The 14507-nt window shown below is 44.3% G+C and overlaps 1 protein-coding gene across 1 annotated transcript in view; it reads left to right on the top strand.

Annotated features, from left to right (window-relative positions):
• The first annotated feature begins 2829 nt into the window (after positions 1-2829).
• The window catches only part of LOC115539935 (calpain-2 catalytic subunit), a 16425-nt gene continuing 4747 nt past the window's right edge, over positions 2830-14507 (top strand). The window contains exons 1-12 of the mRNA XM_030350834.1: positions 2830-3136; positions 4451-4520; positions 5928-6046; positions 6220-6353; positions 6542-6710; positions 7499-7582; positions 9485-9570; positions 9725-9790; positions 12268-12428; positions 12938-13107; positions 14059-14070; positions 14362-14507. The exon at positions 14362-14507 is cut by the window's right edge and continues 66 nt beyond it. Coding sequence (XP_030206694.1) covers positions 2900-3136; positions 4451-4520; positions 5928-6046; positions 6220-6353; positions 6542-6710; positions 7499-7582; positions 9485-9570; positions 9725-9790; positions 12268-12428; positions 12938-13107; positions 14059-14070; positions 14362-14507 — 1454 coding nt within the window. The 5' untranslated portion in view covers positions 2830-2899. The remainder of the gene's footprint in view (positions 3137-4450; positions 4521-5927; positions 6047-6219; positions 6354-6541; positions 6711-7498; positions 7583-9484; positions 9571-9724; positions 9791-12267; positions 12429-12937; positions 13108-14058; positions 14071-14361) is intronic.

Here is a 14507-nt window from a genome sequence, read left to right on the forward strand (position 1 = left end):
ACATACGCAATAAATACATAATACACCCACACCCACACACACCACACAATAAATAAATAATTCACACATATACGCACACATACGATAAATAAATAAATAATAGACACACAGCACACAATAAATAAATAAATAACACCCCCCCCCCCACACACACACACACACACACACACACACACACACACAAACACACACACACACACACACAATTCATAATTAATATACACACACATATACACAATAACAAATATTTCACACACACACACACACACACACACACACACACAAAATATCTATACACTCTTTATATTATAATATAACTCTAGATGTTAATACTGCGGTAGGCCTAACTGGTAAAGATCCAGGTCTGTGTATGTATGTGCCTGTATGCAAGTATGTGTGCCCCTGTGTATACGTGTGTGTGTGTGTGTGTGCTTGTGTGCGTGTGTATATATCTGCATGTGCATGTGTGCGTGTTTATGTATCTCTGTGTGTATGTGTATGTATGTGAGTGTGTTGTGCATGTTTATGTTTGTGTGTGTGCATATGTGTAGGTGAGTTCCATCCCTCAGTGAGGATAGAGGGGCCAGGCAATCAGCTTCCCTGGAAGGAGAACAGCGTTTGGGTGTGTGTGTGTGTGTGTGTGTGTGTGTGTGTGTGTGTGTGTGTGTGTGTGTGTGTGTGTGTGTGTGTGTGTGTGTGTGTGTGTGTGTGTGTGTGTGTGTGTGTGTGTTAATGTAGGGATCTCATCTTCCACTCACATAAAGAGGGGGGGGGGGGCGGGTGTCCCAAACGTGGAATGGGTATACACTGCTACCAGGCTGACGCACCTCATAAAAATGCTCAACAACGATGAGGTCACTGTCAGAGAGCTTGCCAGAGCTTCCTTCCTGCTGGACCTCAGGAAGAGGAAGGTCCCTCTGGCCAAAGCAGGCCAGGACAGCCTCCTAGGCTTTAGGAGGAAAAGCAGCGGAAAATTGGGCACACAAGCTGCCGGCTTTGGAGTTCGGTCAGACTGGCTGGACCTAAATGACCTGTGCCGAAAAATGACAGTCAAACTGGAATGGACACAACGCAACTCACACACAGCACCAAAGGCATCTGATGCACTTGTCAAAGACCCATCTGTAACGGCAGAGGCTAAAAAACGAGGCACAGCACACACTACAGAAAACAACAGCAAGGAGCTTCCTTCTTAACATAAAACAGAGACCAAACAACACTGGACAGGACTTAGAATTCAGGGAAAGCTAGCATGCCTAGACTTTGCCGACCACTCTGCTTCACATTCCATGTAACCAAATGCTGCTGTTGGGGAAGTCATCCTCTGTTTCACCACCAAAGCCAGACTGCAGCTACCTACAAAACACAATCTGGCATTACGGTACCCTGCACACCACCATCCACACTGTATCATGCATACAGACTCTGGCCATCAACTTGAATCAGTTGCCCATATTGTAAATGGCTGTGTGCTAAGGCCTTTATATTGCACGCCAGGACAGAATTGTCCATCTTATTTCCAGCACTGTTAAAGAAGTATTTCTAGAAAATTTGACCATGTACAAACATTCACGTATTATGCCAGGATGGTTTAGCAGCTCTATCGATGTGTTTTTTAGCATCCCAATTACCCTTGATGTTGTGTTTGTTTAACAGAGACAGAAGGGAAGTGCTGCTCCTTGAGATAGGATGTGTGTTTGATCTCTACATGGAAATTGCTTTCAACGATAAAATCATTAAGTACCAGCCCATTCTGGAATTACTAAGGGACCTAGGCTATCAATGCAAGCTAATAGTGATTATTCTTGGCAGCTTGGGGCATGTCCACAACCGTGTGCTCAGTGGGTTAAGGCTGGCAGGGCTCTCCAGCAGAAAATCTAAACAATTAGGAAAGTTGTGCTCCATATCAGCAGTGATAGGCAGTCTGGCACTGTGGCGCATGAGAGGTTTTTTGTACCCTTGAACAAAGACCTATCTCATCTCTGAAATATTTGAATCCTGTCTCTTGTAATGTGGTTGGTGGATTCAAATAAAGAATTAAAATGCGTGGGTGGGTGTGTGTGTGCGTGCGTGCGTGTGTGTGTGTGTGTGTGTGTGTGTGTGTGTGTGTGTGTGTGCGTGTGTAAATGTAGGCTGGCTACAGCACCGAGGTGGTGGACGAACCAAGAGTTAGTGATGGAGGGAGTGGAGCTTTCGCTCCTGTAAAGACATTGTGAGCGTGGCTTAACAACAGCTGTGCGTGTAAATCATTAATGGTCTGGATATGTTGCGTAGCGGTGGTTATGATCCAGGTCCACCACACCATCACTAGGGGATGGTGGTTATGACTCAGGTCAATCACTAGGTTGTCGTGGTTATGACCCAGGTCCATCATCAGGTTGTCGTGGTTATGACCCAGGTTAACCACTAGGGGGAGGTCGTTATCCATTCAGATCTAAATAAATATAGATTTATGTTCTGTACAGTTGTTCCATCCAATAGTCTATATACAAATTGTAGCTCTGCTCTGTCCAGTAAGATCTATATGAATATAGATTGTGATCTGTAACTATTTTTTATCCAGTAAGATCTATATCAATTTCGATGTAACCTGTTGCTCTGGTCTATCCAGTAAGAGCTATATAAATATAGGAAGTGATCTGTAGCGCTGTACTATCCAGTAAAAGCTGTCCTTATTGTGACCATTTTGTTCTTTGATAATAATAGTGATAATAAAGATCCTATAATGATGTGGGTCTATCCGAATAGGATCTCCTTCATAACTAGGCCTATAACTAAAACAGACTGGGATGCAGAGCCCCGCCCGTGGGGCGGAGAGTTCGAGAGAAACTTTCCACAACTCTCGGATCTAAAATCTCTACATTTCTGGTGAGAGCAGGAAACAGTTCGCTCTCTCATCATGGCTGGCGTGGCTTCTACTCTGGCCAAGAAAAGGGCCCTGGCTGCGGGCTTCGGCACCAACGCCAACGCGGTGAAGTACCTGAACCAGGACTTCCATTCGCTACGGGCGCAGAGTCAGAGCCAAGGGGCGCTGTTCTGCGACCACACCTTCGCTGCCGCTCCCGAGTCTCTTGGCTTCAAAGACCTCGGTCGGAACTCCCCTAAGACCCGCGGTGTGACCTGGAAGAGACCCACGGTATGTTTCTTTAGGATTTACTGACAAACGAGGCAGACATCCGATAGGGCTTCATACCTGAACCAGAGACAAAACTTTAGTTATTTTTCAGTTCTTTAAAGTATTTGTGACACGCCCCTCGAAGTAAAGGCCGCTCCACCAGCAAGCCCTCCGCCTCCAGCTCTCGCCCTACACCTCTGTCGACATGAGGGTGGATGTGAAGTATGATTGGATGTGAGTTTGGATGTGACGGGTCGGTGTTAGTGGTGGGTGTGATGGGTGGATGTGAGGGAGGGTGTGACGGATGGATGTTATTGGTGGGTGTGATGACGGGTGGATGTGACGGGTAGATGTTAGGGAGGGTGTGACGGATGAATGTGATTGGTGGGTGTGACGGGTGGATGTGATGGGGGGATGTGAGGGAAGATGTGTGACGGTGGATGTGATGGGTGGATGTGAGGGAAGATGCCATGTCTGACGCGCATTGGTTTATTGATCCTCACGACTGCTTAGACAAAAACGAATTAGTCAAGCACCTATCTAATAACTAAGAAAGTATTGCAACCAATCTAGCAATCAGGTATTACAACCCATCAACTTTAGTATAGGGAGGTACGTAATCAGCTATTGAATATGTCAAATATGTAAACTATTCTTCCATGTGTTCTTCTTCATTTGTTGGAATTAGTCGGAGTAAAATAACAAAACCACCTAATATGTTTTGATTTATTTATTTATTGTATTTATAAAGGTCTTATGCTGCTATCTTTGTCTTTGTTATATCTTCCATATTGATAAGACGATGGGTGACTTGAGGATGTCATAGTAAAATGTTGTTGTACAAGAGCCGGAGGTTGTTATAGTAACATGTTGAACAGGAGCTTGAGGTTGTCATGTTAACATGTTGAACAAGAGCTGGAGGTTGTCATGGTAACATGTTGAACAGGAGCTGGAGGTTGTCATAGTAACATGTTGAACTTGATCTGGAGGTTGTCATGGTAACATGTTGTTGTACAAGAGCTGGAGGTTGTCATAGTAACATGTTGAATTTGATCTGGTGGTTGTCATGGTAACATGTTGTTGTACAAGAGCTGGAGGTTATCATAGTAACATGTTGAACAGGAGCTGGAGGTTGTCATGTTAACATGTTTAAAAGGAGCTGGAGGATGTCCTATAACGTGTTTTTGGAGGTTGTCATAGTTACATATTGTTGTACAGCAGCTGGAGGTTGTCATAATAACATGTTGTTGGGGTACGGGAGCTGGAGGTTGTCATGGTAACACGCTGTTGTACAGCATCTGGATGTTGTCATGGTAACATGTTGTTGTGGTACAGGAGCTGGTGTCCAGCCCAGAGTTTATCATCGGAGGAGCAACCAGGACGGACATCTGCCAGGGAGGGCTAGGTGAGTAGAGGACCCCCCTCATACCTGTAGGATCTGTTCTAGGTCCTGGTCTATGACATATAGGTCAGGTCCTAGACCGGGAACTATCCCAGGTCCTTCGACGCAGGTCTTAGACCAGGTACCATACCAGGTTGAAGACAAGGTGCTAGACTAGACCAGTTCTTAGACCCGGTCTTAGACCAGGTATTAGACCAGGTCCAAGACCTGACATGGTACTAGACCAGATCCAAACCATGTCCTAGACCGGACAAGGCACTAGACCAGGTCCTAAACCAGGTTCTAGATCAGTTACTACTTCAGGTACTAGACCAGGTACTTTACCAGACCAGGTCCTAGACCAGACAAGGTTCTAGACCAGTTCCTACACAACACCAGGTCCTAGATCCTGGTATTACACCTTATCCAATACCTATTCTGGGATGTGTCTAAATCTAAACACCTCAGATACAGCGCAGGATTTATGATTTTTCTCTCAGATCAGGGTTTATGAGTGTCCTCTCAGATCAGGGTTTATGAGTCCTCTCAGAGCAGGGGTTATGAGTCCTCTCAGAGCAGGGTATATGAGTCGCCTGAAGGAGTTAGTCGCATGTGTGACTGAGCCCTGGGCGCGTCTGTTTTTGTACTGCCTCCACTGATGTGGGCGGTGTTTACTCAAGAAAAGAGTTAGTTGGGGACAGAATCTGCCGCACAGACACCCTCTCACACACACACACACACACACACACACATACACACACACACACACACACACACACACACACACACACACACACACACACACACACACACACACACACACACACACACACACTCAGGATTAGTCAAAATAGCAGGAAGTTCTTGGTACTCATGCACCTATGACTCATAAACATGCTAGAAACAAACCACGAGAAAATGCTATCTCTTTCTGTCTCTTGTTTCTTTCTTTCTTTCTTTCTTTCTTTCTTTCTTTCCTTCATTCTTTTTTCTTTCTTCTTTTTTCGTTCTTTCTTACTTTCTTACTTAATCTCTCTGTCCTCTGTTAAAATGGTTTAATGGTTATTTAATTACTGGAGAGGAGTGGAGAGGGGAGAGTAGATTACAGGAGAGGAAGTGTGTGTATATAAGGTGTGTATTCAGAGGTGTGTAGCCCAGTTAATAAATAAAACTGTGCGTGTGCGCATCTGTTTGTCCGTGTGTGTGTGTGTGTGTGTGTGTGTGTGTGTGTGTGTGTGTGTGTGTGTGTGTGTGTGTGTATCTGTGTGTATCTGTGTGTGTGTGAGTGTGTGTGTGTGTGTGTGTGTGTGTGTGTGTGTGTGTGTGTGTGTGTGTGTGTGTGTGTGTGTGCGTGTGTGTGTGTGTGTGTGTGTGTGTGTGTGTGTGTGTGTGTGTGTGTGTGTGTATCTGTGTCTGTGTGTGTGTGACCAGGTGACTGCTGGCTGCTGGCTGCCATCGCCTCCCTGACGCTCAATGAGGATGTGATGGCCCGCGTGGTGCCGTCCGACCAGGACTTTGGAGACCAGTACGCTGGAATATTCCACTTCCAGGTGAACCGTCTGCTACTGGTTCTACTGGGATCTGCCCAGTTTAACCACCGTCGGCTACTGGTTCTACATGGGGCTGCCCATCACTGCCAGCCTGCTACTGGTTCTATTGGGAGCTGCCCAGTCCTAGTGAAAACGGTACCAGCTCTGGATCTCTTGTGGTTCTGTCTCCATAGTTCTGGCAGTACGGCGAGTGGGTGGACGTTGTCATTGATGACCGCCTGCCAGTCAAAGATGGAGAGTTGCTATTCGTCCATTCTGCTGAGGGGCGGGAGTTCTGGAGCGCTCTGTTGGAGAAGGCCTACGCCAAGTAAGGCTGTCTGCCTACCTCCCTGTCTGTCTGCCTGTCTGCCTGTCTGTCTCTGTCTGTCTGTCTGTCTGCCTACCTCCCAGTCTGTCTGTCTGTCTCTGTGTCTGTTTGTCGGCCTACTTCCCTGTCTGTCTGCAGTGTGAGTCCCTGCCCGCTGGTCCAGGCTAAGGTCTTGCGTGTCCCTGCAGGGTTTGTGGCTGCTACGAGGCCCTCTCTGGTGGTTCCACCACGGAAGGCTTTGAGGACTTCACCGGAGGCATCGCCGAGAACTTTGATCTCAAGAATGCCCCCCCCAACATGTTCCAGATCGTCAAGAAGGCCCTGGAGGCAGGATCACTGCTTGGCTGCTCCATCGACGTAAGGCATCACTACCTAGATATAGGTGGACCTAGAAGCTACACATAGATCTTATATCTACAAGATTAGTACTACATCACACTACATAGTTATTGTGGATCTAGAAGCTACACATAGATATCTACGTCTAGAAGACTAGTACTACATCACACTACATCGTTATAGGTGGATCTAGAAGCTACACATAGATATCTACGTCTAGAAGACTAGTACTGCATCACACTACATCGTTATAGGTGGATCTAGACCTATAGATAGATCTATATAGATCTATACATCTAGAAGACAGAATATGGATCTAGACGCTACACGTACTATACATCTAGAAGACTAGTACTACATCCCACCTTACTAACAGAGTACCACAGTACTATCCTAGTTCCAGAGTACATAGTATTAGCATATAAATGTGTTTCATGTTTTCACCAGATCCATAGTATACATGACAGTATATAGTATTAGTAATATAATATATTTCACGTGTTTACTAGATCACTTGCATACATAACAGTACATAGTATTAGTATCATAATAAATTTCACGTGTTCAGCAGATATATTACTATGCTAATACGATGTACTGTCATGCATACAAGTGATCTAGTAAACATTTGAAGCATATAACTTTACTAAAAGTAAAATTATATGCTTCAAATGTTTACTAGATCACTTTTATGCATGACAGTACATCGTACTAGCATAGTAATATATTTAATGTGTTCATCAGATCACTGGTATACATAACAGTACATAGTATTAGCAAAGTAACATATTTCATGTGTTCACCAGATCACCAGTGCTTCTGACTCTGAGGCTGTGACGCGCCAGAAGCTGGTCAAAGGTCACGCCTACTCCCTGACCGGCGCTGTAGAGGTGAGGTTTCCCTTCCACTGGGTTACCATGGATACAGCAGGTCACTGAGGAGAGGGGAGGGGTCATCTAGGCTCCTCCGCATCATTGAGGAGAAGAGCACTGGACAGCAGTCTCAACTACCAGCCCAGGGTCAGGACGTTCAGGACTATCAGGGCTATAAGGCCTATAGGGACTGTGAGGACTATCAGGACTATAGGGACTGCCAGGACTAGTAAGGCCTTCTAGTAGGCTATTCCTCTTGCTACTGTCACAGCACGGCACAGAACCGTCTCTAAACCGGCACTTCGTTGAATATACTTGCCTCTTCTATTTTTGAAGGTTGCCGGTTCGCAGCCGTGTCTCAGAACACTTCTACTGACAATCAGTTTGCATTTGCTCATGAATATTCATTCAAGCTCACTTCGACCCCTATGCAATTCACTAATAGGATAATAGTATACAGTCTATCTTGGGTATCAATAGCTAATCAGTTGCACCTTGCTAATGGTTGAATACTACAACAATTACGACGTAGGATTTGCTAAAGACTCACAGACAGCATTACTCACAAGTAAAGACTCGTAGTGGGGGTCATCTCGGCCATGGTTAGGTAGAATTGGGGGAACGGAACTTTGGCTTTGACTTTCAAAAGTCCAGATTGAACCGTGACATGGAGGAGAAAGGGATTGTTGCCGTATGCAGGATCTGCCGCCAAAGGAATGATTCATTAACGTAAGAAAAGGTCAGTTAGGGGTGAAATATGGGTGATGAATTGTTGATACTCGAGGCGGAAAAACACCTGTGTCCTGTCCTGTGCCGTCTCTGATTCACATCTCAGCCGGAATGTGTCCGGACCGCTTCTAGTGTGGATTGCAGTGCGGAACACAGCCGCTTAGCTGCCGTACCGCTTCTGAGACGGATCTGGTGGATATTGACCTTAAGGACTGTCAGGACTGTCAGGACTGTCAGGACTATAGGGACTATAGGGACTACAGGACTATAAGGACTGTCAGGACTATAGAGACTACAGGACTATAAGGACTGTCAGGACTATAGGGACTACAGGACTATAAGGACTGTCAGGACTATAAGGACTACAGGACTGTCAGGACAATAAGGACTGTCAGGACTATAGGGACTACAGGACTATAAGGATTGTCAGGACTATAGGGACTATAGGGACTGATAGGACTATAGGGACTACAGGACTATAAGGACTACAGGACTATAACGACTACAGGACTATAGGGACGGTCAGGACTATAGGGACTGTCAGGACTATAGGGACTATAGGGACTGACAGGACTATAGGGACTATAGAGACTGACAGGACTATAGGGACTATAGGGACTGTCAGGACTATAGGGACTGACAGGACTATAGGGACTATAGGGACTGACAGGACTATAGGGACTATAGGGACTATAAGGACTATATGGACTGTCAGGACTGACAGGACTATAGGGACTGACAGGACTATAAGGACTATAGGGACTGACAGGACTATAGGGACTATAGGGACTGACAGGACTATAGGGACTGACAGGACTATAGGGACTATAGGGACTGACAGGACTATAGGGACTGACAGGACTATAGGGACTATAGGGACTGTCAGGACTATAGGGACTATAGGGACTGACAGGACTATAGGGACTATAGGGACTGACAGGACTATAGGGACTGACAGGACTATAGGGACTGACAGGACTATAGGGACTGACAGGACTGACAGGACTATAGGGACTGACAGGACTATAGGGACTGACAGGACTATAGGGACTATAGGGACTGACAGGACTATAGGGACTGACAGGACTATAGGGACTGACAGGACTATAGGGACTATAGGGACTGTCAGGCCCGTTTTTTCCCAGGTGTGTGTTCTGGTCAGGACAGGTGTGCGTGTGTGTGTGTTCCCAGGTGGGCTACCGCGGTCGGCAGGAGAAGCTGATCCGGGTGAGGAACCCCTGGGGTCAGGTGGAGTGGACCGGGGCCTGGAGCGACGGGTCAGTACCTCACAGTAACCTTTAACCCCTGACCCCTAACCCCGACCCCTGGAGTTCATAGCAAGCTATTTTCACCATGGCAGCCTGCAGTGATTCTGATTGGTGGATGATTCATTAGTACTAATGATGACTGCATGTGATTGGCTGAATCCAGGTCATCAGAGTGGAACTCTGTCGAGGGAGAATGTCCCAACGCCAATGCAGAGGACGGAGAATTCTGGTGAGTCATGAGGATGAGATATATAAGACTCATGGAGGTTGAATATACAAGAGTCATTGAGGTTAAATATATAAGACTCATGGAGGTTGAATATACAAGAGTCATGAAGGTTAAATATGTAAGAGTCATGGGGCCCTATCTTGCATCCGGCGCAAGTGACTTAGTCACTGGCGCATGTGTCGTTGCTAGTTTACAACTGGCGCAGAGCGTTCTTTTCCCACCGCCGCCACTCGCCGGTAAATTAGGGATTGATCATGCGCCCCAAGAGGCGGTCCGGCGGAAGGAAGAGGCGTGTTCTGGCGCAAACGGTATTTTGCCGTTTCTGAATACCATTGCGCTACTGACCAGGAAATACCTGGTTTAAAGTCAGTGGCGCGTTGTTCAGATGCTATTTTAAGGGCGCATGCATACATGCGCATGCGATGCATACGGATTGCTTGTGCACCTCGCGCATACACTTTGCTTCTCCCATCTACCTAGCCGCACATTCTTGGTAAATTATTTGGTAAAGAACAGCTGATGCAGCGGTAATAAGACATCGTGTAGGCCTACATGCCCATAACTTTTAGGATTGAGGAGTATTTGATCGTGAAAAACATTGTTTTACCGCGAGTGAGTGTTAAAAAGAATGAATGAATGCGGGCGCGCGTGTGTGCTCTGTTTAAACACACGCAAACTAAACACGTAACGCATGATACAATCAATGGCAACGTCTATTACCGCGGGGACACATGCATATTAGGATAGCATACAATACTGATAAGAAACAATGTTTACAATGTATTGCGTATATCTTTAAATAGAACCACAGTTACCGCATATCATGTTATATCATATACGTTTTCTTTGCCGAAAATTTATTTGAGAACTCAGTATTTCTGAAGTTGTGGAAGAAAACCCCTTATTCCATGTGTGAATTAGGCCATATTATTTGGCAATAAACTGAGCCATTTGCAGTTTGAAATTCATGTGCATCTGTCTCATCGGAGACTGCAGACGCGCTGTCAAAATATCAACTCGTCCGATTCAAATGCGCTCATGGCTCTTAAAGGGGATGGGAGCTGGCACTCTCATTGGTTTGTTGGATGTTACGCCCAAACCACACCTACGGGTAACTAGGCTGCTTCAGACAAACCCTTTTGACACTTGCGCCGCGACGCAAGTGTCATTTATCCGCCTGTAAAATAGCGATAGCGCCGTAGAACCGCCCACAAAGCTACTTGCGCTTTGCGCTTCCCACTTGCGTTTCAGACCGTTAAAATAGGGCCCATAGAGTTAAATATATAAGAGTCATGGAGGTTAAATATATAAGACTCATGGAGGTTGAATATACAAGAGTCATTGAGGTTAAATATATAAGAGTCATGGAGTTAAATATATAAGAGTCATGGAGGTTAAATATATGAGAGTCATGGAGGTTAAATATATAAGAGTCATGAAGGTTAAGATTCATGGAGGTTAAATATGTAAGAGTCTTGGAGGTTAAATATATAACAGTCTTGGAGGTTAAATATATAAGAGTCATGGAGTTAAATATGTAAGAGTCATGAAGGTTAAATATATAAGAGTCTTGGAGGTTAAATATATTAGAGTCATGGAGGTTAATTATATAAGAGACATGGAGGTTATCAGGTTAATTATAAATGAGTCATGGAGGTTAAATATGTAAGAGTCATGTAATAATATAATAATTCTTAACTAATTGGAAAATGGGGATTTCTAAAGGGTTCCCAAGCTATTTCTAAAGGGAGTTATACAGAACTGTATAAAGGGATTTCTTAAGTGATTCCTAAAATGAGATGTTAGGGATTTCTAAAGTGATTTCTAAAGTGAGTTCTAGTGTGATCACTAAATGGTGTTCTAGTATTATTACTAAAGCGAGTTCTAAAGTGAGTTCTACTGTGTTTACTAAATTTAGTTATAGTGTGAATACTGAAGTGAGTTCTAGTCTGATTACTAAAGTCAAAGTCAAAGTCAAAGTCAAAAAAAAAAAAAAAAAAAATTAGAATGAAATATATATATATATATATATATATATATATATATATATATATATATATATATATATATATATATATATATATATTTATATATATATAAATAAAGAGAGTTCTAGTGTGATTACCAAAGTGAGTTTTAGTGGTAGTACTTAAGCAAGTTCTAAAGTGAGTTCTAGTGTATCTACTGAAGTGAGTTCTAGTGTATTTACTAAAGTGAGTTCTAAAGTTAGTTTTAGTGTTAGTACTTAAGCAGGTTCTAAAGTTAGTTCTAGTGTTAGTACTTAAGCAAGTTCTAAAGTGAGTTCTAGTGTTAGTACTTAAGCAAGTTCTAAAGTGAGTTCTAGTGTATTTAATAAAGTGTGTTCTAGTCCGATTACTAAAGAGAGATCTAAGTGAGTTGTTAAGTGAGCTCCAAAGGGATTTCCAAAGTGGTTTCTAATAGTTTTTTGCCATGTGAACCACTGCCCTGTGTTCCAGGATGTCCTTCACTGAGTTCATGAGACACTACTCTCGTATCGAGATCTGCACCCTGACCCCAGACACCATCCTGGACGACTCTATCAAACACTGGAGTGTCGGGAAGTTCGACGGAACCTGGAGGAAAGGGTCCACAGCAGGCGGCTGCCGCAACAACCCCTGTAAGCTTACTGCATAACTACTCATAATAATACTACAATGCCACCTAACACTGGTACTATAATTACCAACAACCTATGTGGCCTACTAGAATACTTCTACAGTACAGTACTGTAATACTATTGCTACACCATAGTTACAACGGTGATACTAACAAGACTACAATACGATACTATATGGTACTTACATAACTACTACGGCTTCTACTACAACCTAGGCTACACTACTACTGGGTAGTACTAAAACCACTTGATGATGCTGGTGGTTACCATGGGGACTGAGATGATGCTGCTAGTTACTGTGGTGACTGAGATAATGCTAGTGGTTACCATGGAGACTGAGATGATGCTGGTAATTACTGTGGTGACTGAGATAATGCTGGTGGTTACCATGGGGACTGAGAGGATGCTGGTGCTTACCATGGGGATTCACATGATGCCGGTTGTTGCCATTGTGACTGAGATGATGCTGGTGGTTGCCATGGTGACTGAGGTGATGTTGTGGGTTCCAGACACCTTCTGGACAAACCCCCAGTTTGTGATCAAGCTGAATGAGGAGGATGACGACCCTGAGGACGGAGAGGAGGGCTGCAGTGTGGTGCTGGGGCTGATCCAGAAGAACCGTAGGAAGATGAGGAAGTCTGGAGAAGACATGCACACCATAGGCTTCGCCATATACGAGGTATATATATATATATATATATATATATATATATATCTTTATGTATATAAATAAATATTTATATAAAGTCTATACTTTGTACAGTACACAGCAAACGTGGTCTATATATGCAATTGTATCTGTATTATATACTAACTATAGTATACTGTAAACCTGTTGTATACTAATTAGAATACATCTACAAGGTATATGTTATATGTATACATATATATCAAGGCGTTCAACACGTTTACGCTCCCGATTAAACTCCAAACCTTGAATCGTTCATTTAGTTTTAAGGCAAAGGAACGCACTCCTCATGTCTTTGAGGAAGTGTCTTTGATCTTTGAAAGAACACACTCATGTTTTTGAGGAAGAAACTGCCAAGCCGGCTCTCAGCCAAAGGTTCAAAGTTTATATTCCAATATCTGCCACATCCCATCGGGCAGTATTGTTAATGAGTGTTATCCATATGGATTTAAACAAACAACAAGAAGAGAATCATGTGATAAGATGATCTCGTCAATATAAGACAATGTCTATTACAAAAACCAATGCTAGCTACTAAGGTTAACCACTTAAACCTAGCGGAGCCTAAACTATGGGTCGGGACCCACCATTAGTTGCGATACACAGAGAACGGTCGCGGCCACCAAACCGAAGAATACCTTCAAAGTGTTCAGAGTTTTCAGAGTGTTCTTATTTGGAGCCTTCAGAGTGTTCAGAGTGCTCCGATTATTCACAGGGTCAGAGTGCAACCTTGCTATCCTCATCTTAAAGGGGACATATTATACCACCAGGTGTGAGTGTGATAAGCCTTAAAAGCCGTTTTTGAAAATCTGCCCCACATGACATCACTAGTGGTAAATGTGTTAAATGCTAACTGCTTTTCAAATGTTAGCTTTTGCTTGTCCTGCGGTTTTGTGCTACTGTCTTCATCTTGAATCTCGTTGTTTTTGTTTTTCTCCGCAGCTCCCCGAACAGGTGAGAACTGTCTCCCAGAACACAACGCAAGTGGAAGGTCAAGTCTGACACAGCTCCTAGAAAACATTCCAAACAGGAAACCTAGTACTTCAGTAGTGCTCTGCCAGTACACCAGTGGTACTACTAGCAGGACTAAGCTCATACTAACATCTGGTGTTTGTGTGTGTGTGTGTGTGTGTGTGTGTGTGTGTGTGTGTGTGTGTGTGTGTGTGTGTGTGTGTGTGTGTGTGTGTGTGTGTGTGTGTGTGTGTGTGTGTGTGTGTGTGTGTGCGCGTGTGTGTTTCCCTCCAGTTCCACGGGCAGACGCAGGTGCACCTTGATAAGAACTTCTTCCTGAGCCACGCCCAGAAGGCCCGCTCCGAGACCTTCATTAACCTGCGTGAGGTCAGCACGCGCTTCAAGCTGCCCCCTGGGGAGTACCTGGTGGTGCCTTCCAC

Source organism: Gadus morhua, chromosome 3 (genome assembly GCF_902167405.1).
Source record: "Gadus morhua chromosome 3, gadMor3.0, whole genome shotgun sequence".
NCBI lineage: Eukaryota > Metazoa > Chordata > Actinopteri > Gadiformes > Gadidae > Gadus > Gadus morhua.